Genomic DNA, 8,490 nt, shown 5'->3' on the forward strand with positions numbered 1-8,490 from the left:
ATGTCGAGAATATTATTTTCATTTCACCGGATATGTTTTGCCATTTTTAGAAACTTCCAAATTATTTTATGTAAGTGTTTTATTGTTGTTTGTGTGGCCTATTGCATAAAAATGAATTTCCCAAATTGCATTAGAGGTGGAACTAGTGTTCCTGTATTATATATTAGTGTATATATTTTATTGTGTATCTATATATATATATAGGATTTATTCTGGTGTATGTTTTTAATTTAGTTATTTTGTTTCTGTAGCTTTTGTAAAAAACGCAGAACGCGCGAACTGTGTAGACCACCGCATAGCCGCGGCCCACCCAAACACTGCCGCCCGTGGCCCAGCACCGCACTTTGCCGCGTCCCAGCTCAGCCTCCCAAACCGGTATGCGCCAGCCCCATCACTCCCTCGCCTCAGCCACTGACTAGAGGGCCCCGCACTAGTTCTTCTCCTAGCTTCGGTCGGATGGACCCATGTCGCACCGCTCGTGCAACCGAGGCCAAGCCTGGATTGATCTCACACCCTAGTCGACCCCGTGCATGTCCGGGAGATCTCAGCGAGGAAAATCCCTCGAGGAACCCCTCACCCCTTTCTCGATCTTTCCCTTTGTCGCGCACCTTGGTACAGGCGAAACCAATCTCGCGAAGGAGCTGAACCAGCGCCGCCTTCGCTGGACGACCTCGTTGTCGTAAGAGCACCTCCAGCCGCTTCGTTGTCCCCTTTGGTTCCCCTCCCCGCGTCGAGTCTTTGTGACACCTCATTTTTGCCGAAATCATAGCAGCGCAAGGCGACCGAGCACGCCGAAGCCGCCAGAGCATAGCCGCGTTCAAGCTCGTCACCGATGCCAACTGAGGATGCCCCGTTGCTCCTGACGCCACCTAACCCGCCGCCGTTGAACGTAGCATCCGCCTGCCCCTTCACCTTCGCTGGAGACATGCCGGAGAAGCATCGCTGCCCCGCCCGAAGTCGCCGTCGTTTTTCCTGTGTACACGGTGAGCACGCGCGCAAAGGAGATCCTCCAGCCAACCAAGCGTCGACACGTGGCCAGCCGCTATAGTGAACGCTACAGCGTTGCTACAGTATTTCCATAATATTATTTTTCCTTTTTTCTTTTATTTTTAGATTTTCAACTAAACTCCAACTAGCTATATCTTTTAGTCTATATACTTTTTTAGGTGATTCTTTTTCCTATGCACTCACAATGACCAGAAGAATTTGACAGAACCAAAATTTCACATGTTTGCACTATTCAAATTTGAATTCGTTCGAATTTGAATCAAACGTTCTGGAGGCCATAACTTTTAAACCGTTAGATGAAATTGAGTGATTCTTTTTGCTTGTGATTCTAGTGCATTGTAGATATTTTGTACATGCTTTTATGCTATTGTTGTTGGATTTTTAAAATGATTTCTTGTTGTTGGTTTCATTTTGGATTTATTTGAGCTTCAGTGATTGATTTGTTGATCGTGTGAAATGTGTAGATTGTCAGGAGTGCGATGTGAGCTATTGTCACGAGTGTGACTTTTTGAACCGGAATCAAGGCAAGTTACATGTTGATCATCCTTTACCTATTGTTTTCTATGCATGTAGTATATATCTGTCGGCGTCCTGGGAACAGGACTTGCCTACCTGTGGCCCAGGGCGTGGCTCCACCAACAGCCTGGTACGACCCACCTTCATCAGCAACCACTCAAGACCCTCGCGAGGGGCCAAGCCTCGCGAGGCGGACGACACCAAGACCTCTGCTACCTCTTGAGCATGCGTTGGTTTTCCCTTGAAGAGGAAAGGGTGATGCAACAAAGCAGCGTAAGTATTTCCCTAAGTTTTTTAGAACCAAGGTATCAATTCAGTAGGAGACCACGCGTGAGTCACCTCGTAGCTACACAAACAAATAAGAACCTCGCAACCAACGCGATAAAGGGGTTGTCAATCCCTTCACGACCACTTGCAAGAGTGAGATCTGATAGAGATAATAATAATAAGATAAATATTTTTGGTATTTTTATGATATAGATTGAAAGCAAAGATTGCAAAATAAAAGGTGCTAGAAATAGCTAGTTGACGGAAGATTAATATGATGGAAGATAGACCCGGGGGCCATAGGTTTCACTAGTGGCTTCTCTCAAGATAGCATAAGTATTACGGTGGGTGAACAAATTACTGTCGAGCAATTGATAGAATTGAGCATCGTTATGAGAATATCTAGGTATGATCATGTATATAGGCATCATGTCCGTGACAAGTAGACCGACTCCTGCCTGCATCTACTACTATTACTCCACACATCGACCACTATCCAGCATGCATCTAAAGTATTAAGTTCATAAGAACGGAATAACGCTTTAAGCAAGATGACATGATGTAGAGGGATAAATTCATGCAATATGATATAAACCCCATATTTTTATCCTCGATGGCAACAATACAATACGTGTCGTTTCCCTTACTATCACTGGGATCGAGCACCACAAGATTGAACCCAAAGCTAAGCACTTCTCCCATTGCAAGAAAGATCAATCTAGTAGGCCAAACAAAACTGAAAATTTGAAGAGACTTGCAAAGATAAGCAATCATACATAAAAGAATTCAGAGAAGATTCAAATATTGTTCATAGATAATCTTGATCATAAACCCACAATTCATCGGATCTCGACAAACACACCGCAAAAGAAGATTACATCGAATAGATCTCCAAGAGAATCGAGGAGAACTTTGTATTGAGATCCAAAGGGAGAGAAGAAGCCATCTAGCTAATAACTATGGACCCGAAGGTCTGAGGTAAACTACTCACACATTATCGGAGGGGTTATGGTGTTGATGTAGAAGCCCTCCGTGATCAATGCCCCCTCCGACGGATCTTCGGAAAAGGCCCCAAGATGGGATCTCTTGGGTACAGAAGGTTACGGCGGTGGAAATAGAGTTTTGTGGTGCTCCCTGATGTTTTCAGGGTACGTAGGTATATATAGGAGGAAGACGTAGGTCGGTGGAGCCACGAGGGGCCCACGAGGGTGGAGGGCTCGCCTAGGGGGTAGGCGCGCCCCCCTGCCTCATGGCTTGGTGGTTGCTTGACGTCCACTCCAAGTCCTCTGGATCACATTTGTTCCAAAAATCACGCTCCCGAAGGTTTCATTCTGTTTGGAATCCGTTTGATATTCTTTTTTTGCGAAACACTGAAATAGGCAAAAAAACAGCAATTTGGGCTGGGCCTCCGGTTAATAGGTTAGTCCCAAAATAATATAAAAGTGCATAAATAAGCCCATTAAACATCCAAAACAGAATATATAATATCATGGAGCAATCAAAAATTATAGATACGTTGGAGATGTATCAAGCATCCCCAAACTTAATTCCTGCTCATCCTCGAGTAGGTAAATGATAAAAACAGAATTTTTGATGTGGAATGCTTCCTAACATATTTCTCAATGTAATTTTCTTTATTGTGGCATAAATGTTAAGATCTGAAAGATTCAAGATAAAAGTTTAATATTGGCATAAAAATAATAATACTTCAAGCATACTAACTAAGCAATCATGTCTTCTCAAAATAGTATGGCCAAAGAAAGTTCATCCCTACAAAATCATATAGTTTGGTCATGCTCCATTTTCTCACACAAGAATGCTCTCATCATGCACAACCCTGATGACAAGCCAAGCAATTGTTTCATACTTTAGTAATCTCAAACTTTTTTCAACTTTCACACAATACATGAGCGTGAGCCATGGATATAGCACTATGGATGGAATAGAATATAATTAAGGGGGTTATGTGGAGAAGACAAAAATGAGAAAGTCTCACATTGACGCGGCTAATCAATGGGCCAGGGAGATGCCCATTAATTGATGTCAATGCAAGGAGTAGGGATTGCCATGCAACGGATGCACTAGAGCTATAAATGTATGAAAGCTCAACAAAAGAAACTAAGTGGGTGTGCATCCAACTTGCTTGCTCACGAAGACCTAGCGCACTTGAGGAGGCCCATTGTTGGAATATACAAGCCAAGTTCTATAATGAAAAATTCCCACTAGTATATGAAAATGACAAAACAAGAGACTCTACCATAAAGATCATGGTGCTACTTTGAAGCACAAGTCTTTTCCTAATAATAAGCCGACGATTGCTTCTGGTCGTCCGTTGTTGTCATTTTTGCAGAAAAGCCCCTCTGTTTCTGAGAATTCAACCCGCAGTCCTATTTTAAGTGATTAGCTAAGAAAACGCTTCATTTTCGCAAAAAGGACCCTCAGTTTCTGAATATTCAACCTGCGATCCTTTATAATGGCTAATTTGAGATGACGGTTTCTTTTGCAGGGATAAAACGGCGGCGGGGAGGCGGCAATGCGCTCGGGAGATGCGGCTGCGAGGCGGGAAGGCGGCGGCGCGCTCGGGCGCGGGAGGCAGCGCTGCGCTCAGGAGATGCGGCCGTGAGGCGGGGAGGCGGCGGTGCGCTCGGGCGCCGCATCAGGCGGCGGCAGCGAGGCGGGTAGGCGGCGCTGCGCCCAGGAGATGCGGCAGCAAGGCAGCGGCGTCGCATTAAGCGGCGGCAGCAAGGCGGGAGGCATGCGCGGAGATGAAGGAGGAGAAAATGGAGAATCGACCAGGGTGAGGAGTTCGCCGGCGTCGAAGCCACGGACCACGGCGGCGCAAGCTTGAAGGGGCCGGTGGCCATGGCGGGGAGGTGGCGCTGCGCTCGGGTGCCGCATGCCTCCTCTGCCGCTCCTTATTTCTTTCTTCCCAACTCCTTCTCTCTTGCACGTCGCCGTCCTACTTCCCACGTAGCAAAGAGATTGAGGAAGAGGCGGGAGTCGGGTCAATCGATTTGTCGCACGACGGATGCGGCACTCCTTGTTCCATCAAGATCAACAGGCTGCAGAGGGAGGCGGAAGAGGAGCCACGACCTCGGAGCAAGAGAATGCCGCCTAGCATGCATCTGACTGTAACTGTTTTATCCATGAGATGGAGCATAAGGTATTCACCTTCAAAATCACACTTCTGTTTTCCCCGTTTCCATCTGAAATATGGATTACCAATATACTACTCTCACTTGGATTTGCACATAAAAGTAGTATAAGCACTTGCACCGAACTTTATGATTTGTTGAGCCAAGAGTTGAGTCTGATATGGTATCTTTATGCTTTCAGAGAAGTGCATCTCTAAAATTCACAGTTTTGAACCCAAAGAGACGCATCTAGACAATGGTTGCATGAGTGGTTCCAGTGTCATATACGCCAACATGGTAAGAATGTCTTCTTGTCTGATTCTAAGTTAGTTGTAGAAGTATTCCATGCTACTACTTGTTGACTAGAATTCGCTACGAGGTTGGAGATTTGGGATTGGATGCTGCGCCAAGAACGAGGGACAAGGTGCTGAACTAAGTAGGGGCAGAATGATTCTTCAGGTACCAACATAGCCGTCGACTAGAGAATTAAGTTAACTACTTTTGCTTTACTTGAAGCTCCAAATTGTAGTTATTTTATTTATCACTAATTTGGTATAATCCTAATCTAGGAGAATTATCACTGTATGATATGAGATCCTGACGTTTAGCAATGACAAAAGTCTGACATTGAATGGTTCTTTTTGGAAGTACAGTTGTAAGATCTATGATTCTAGCTTCGACCTTTAACTGGACAGTACTAATTGGACATATAATTGATGATTTATTCAGAACAAAATATTTTGTTGTCTTTTGTTCTTCAATCAGATTCATCTAGCCCTTTGTTGACTTTCTAATTTTTCCACCCTCTACCTCTGAAACTCAGAAATCAGAGAAAGGTCATTGGCTATCCCCATCACTGTCGAAGATTTGCTAGAGAAGAAGAGGACCAGAATGTTTTCTCTATTATTGGGGACATACATAATACATATAGATAAATTTGGACCATTTATAACAGAGAGATTTCTTGCCAAAAATATTAACTCTCTCCAGCAGTGGGCAGGGCACTGTCAAGGTAATAACAGGAATTTGCTGAACCTAATTGAATGAAAGTGGGATGGAAATCCGATTGAGAACCTTAACTAAATGGACTTACGAACAATCAACAATAACAAACAGTTCCAAATTAACAGATGTTGTTTTATTAAAACACTGATTTAAGAATTTGACGAATCTATAATTCTCTAGATAATCACTTAGTGTTTTGTTTGATCATCAGGTTATCCTAGACTACTTGGGGACAATATCATCAGTTTCTTGCATACTGCAATGCAAGTTCAAATATGATTTCTGCTATGGTAGTTTCCAGAATTGTTTGGCCCTTGAGACACTTCCACTGTATGCATGTGTGTTCCTTTTTTTCCAGAGATATGCATGTCTATTGATTATTACTAGAATTGGTTTGACAAACTATTTATGTGACAAATTGACTAATATACTGACCCAGCCTGATAATATGACTAATCCATACAGTGGATGTGTGCCAATGCTCAAATTTGAAAAATGAAGGATTCAACTTCTTTTGAAATATTATGGGTGAAGTCGCGAGTATGCCCATCAATCGTAAAAATATATAGTTCGACTTAGTCATAGGTTTTGTAGTAGTCTTGCCTTGCCGTTGCCTCTCCTCTCTGCTCCTTGCTGCCTATGGCTGTCCCATCTCTCTTAGCGCTGTTGCTGCTGCACTTCTTCTGAAGCTCTTCTCAAACCCGTTGCTGCAGTTCTCCTCTGAACTCCAACTTGTTGCTTCTCTCTCTCTCTCTCTCTCTCTCTCAATTTTTCTGTAATTCTGTGAACCATTACTGTGCGAAAATATGACTTGTGGTATTTGCTTGAGTGAACCTGTAAGGTTTGTACCTTCTGCAAAGTGCTAGCACCTACATATTATCCAACATTTTCTTCTAAATGTCAAGAGGCATGAGCCACAAATTTTCTCAAGAACGACCCTTGGTATATATAAGGCATGCATTCAATTTTAATAATACTCTTTTGGCTCTCATTTATCTGTGCCATAGAGCATCGTATAATATAGAAGAGTCAATCAAACATAGCTCTTTGAATATCAGACAAAATATTGGTTGCCTGGTTTATTTATAAGAAGATTCTTCTATGTATTTAGTTACATGATTTTAATTTGATCGTCTTCTTTCAACTTTTTTTTTGCAAACTATGATATTTCCTTAGGTTCACCTTGACCTTCACTGCCCGTGTAAGAGCTTAAGTAAATTGATGTTGTATCATCAGAATCTGTAGCCCTGCACAGTTTCTTTTTGTCTATACATACACTTCAATTTCTTGCTTGCACTGAAATCCCTCTTTGTCACAGGATGAGTCAGAAACTGAAGAAGATGATCCCTTGGACACAGAAGATGCTTCCTCTGTCCTCATCGCTGCACTACAGTCTTTCGGCCAAGCTCTGGTGAATGACAACGAAGAAAAAGATATCGTGAAAGAGGTAGATGTCTTCTTGCGTCCTACCCTAAATGACAGGGGCTCTCCTATCAGCAAAATAGCTACTCTGGAGGCGCAGATGACGATAGCAAGAGACCGTATCTTGAGGATAAGTGAATGACTATGAGGTCTACATGTTAAGTATAGAAACCTGACGAGGACAAGTGTGCGCTTTGCTGCCACTTCTTTGCCAGCCGGAGTGGCCTGTTTTCAGTGACGATCATGGATCATGGTGTACATGCGTGTATATGTTGTGTTCTGATAGAATGTACTACAAGATTTTCTTGGAATGGTTTGGTACTTCTGTTTTATTATGCTATGAAGAGTGTATGTGTATGTTGGTCCCATACTCTGTTTGTACGTCTGGTTGGCAGGAGATTGGGCGAGGTTTTGTATCTTCTCAGGGGTTGCTATCTTGCCGTGCATACTCAGCTTCTTTGGGTCCAAGGTATTTTCTTTCTTTCTTTCTTTGTTTCATGAAGAGGTTAAGTTGGAGGAGAGGACCCGGATCCCGGACGGCGCGCTGCTCTGGCCCCACTCCACTCACCATGCTGGCTACCCAGCTCGGCCCTGTGCAGGTATTCACCCACCTTTCCACTGCCCCTGTAAGGACCTCCTTGATCTTGTACCTATCCAAATCCGAATCCTAGCAAATACACTTCAGAGCAAGGTACTGTCGTAGACCTCCTTCCAATCCGTGATGCCCCCTAACCAATACATGTGTAGGCATGGCATTGTCCATTGCTAATTTAATAATGTACACGTTAGAGCATGATATCAGAAATAGTACATGCATGTCGCACAGAGATGTTATTTGGCATCCATGAATTCTAATTTAAGTTTAAAGTTAGGCATATCTAATCTCACACACCACATAATTTCCTTACTGTTCACTACATATTTTTATCTCCAGTTTGGATAGAGTCTAAGCCATCAGTCTTTAGTCTGATTTATCTTCAAAAGTTTGCTAGAGGCTATAGATGACCTTCTGTGTTTTCTTCAATAGTTTTTTGGAATGCAACAGTATGAACTGGTTTCCCCATCAGGGCTGTATTTTCTTTTCTTTGATAGATTATATAGTCATGTACTTCCGTTTCATGTTTCCATGTTTGCCATT

The 8,490-nt window shown here is 43.1% G+C and overlaps 1 protein-coding gene across 3 annotated transcripts; it reads left to right on the plus strand.

Annotated features, from left to right (window-relative positions):
- Positions 1–4,266: 4,266 nt before the first annotated feature.
- LOC125543808 lies at positions 4,267–7,718 on the plus strand. Of its 3 annotated transcripts, none has more exons than XR_007298799.1 (4): positions 4,267–4,954; positions 5,128–5,222; positions 5,312–5,384; positions 7,249–7,718. XR_007298799.1 is itself a non-coding variant. In XM_048707282.1 (4 exons), exons 2-4 carry the CDS (start codon positions 5,190–5,192, stop codon positions 7,492–7,494), a joined length of 372 nt encoding a protein of 123 aa, XP_048563239.1. In that variant the 5' UTR covers positions 4,286–4,954; positions 5,128–5,189; the 3' UTR covers positions 7,495–7,718. The 3 variants fall into 3 exon arrangements, 1 of the variants encoding a protein (XP_048563239.1); XR_007298798.1 differs by having other exon boundaries at positions 4,268–4,954; positions 5,305–5,384; XM_048707282.1 differs by having other exon boundaries at positions 4,286–4,954; positions 5,292–5,384.
- The last annotated feature ends 772 nt before the right edge of the window (positions 7,719–8,490 follow it).

This window comes from Triticum urartu, chromosome 3 (genome assembly GCF_003073215.2).
Source record: "Triticum urartu cultivar G1812 chromosome 3, Tu2.1, whole genome shotgun sequence".
Taxonomy (NCBI): Eukaryota; Viridiplantae; Streptophyta; class Magnoliopsida; order Poales; family Poaceae; genus Triticum; species Triticum urartu.

Bases quoted from the DNA above. Each gene is read 5' to 3' on its own strand.
- LOC125543808 (XM_048707282.1), top strand. From the start codon at position 5,190: ATGAGTGGTTCCAGTGTCATATACGCCAACATG. The intron at 5,223-5,291 runs GTAAGAATGTCT...CTTGTTGACTAG, and splicing joins GTGTCATATACGCCAACATG to AATTCGCTACGAGGTTGGAG. The intron at 5,385-7,248 runs GTACCAACATAG...TCTTTGTCACAG, and splicing joins GGGGCAGAATGATTCTTCAG to GATGAGTCAGAAACTGAAGA.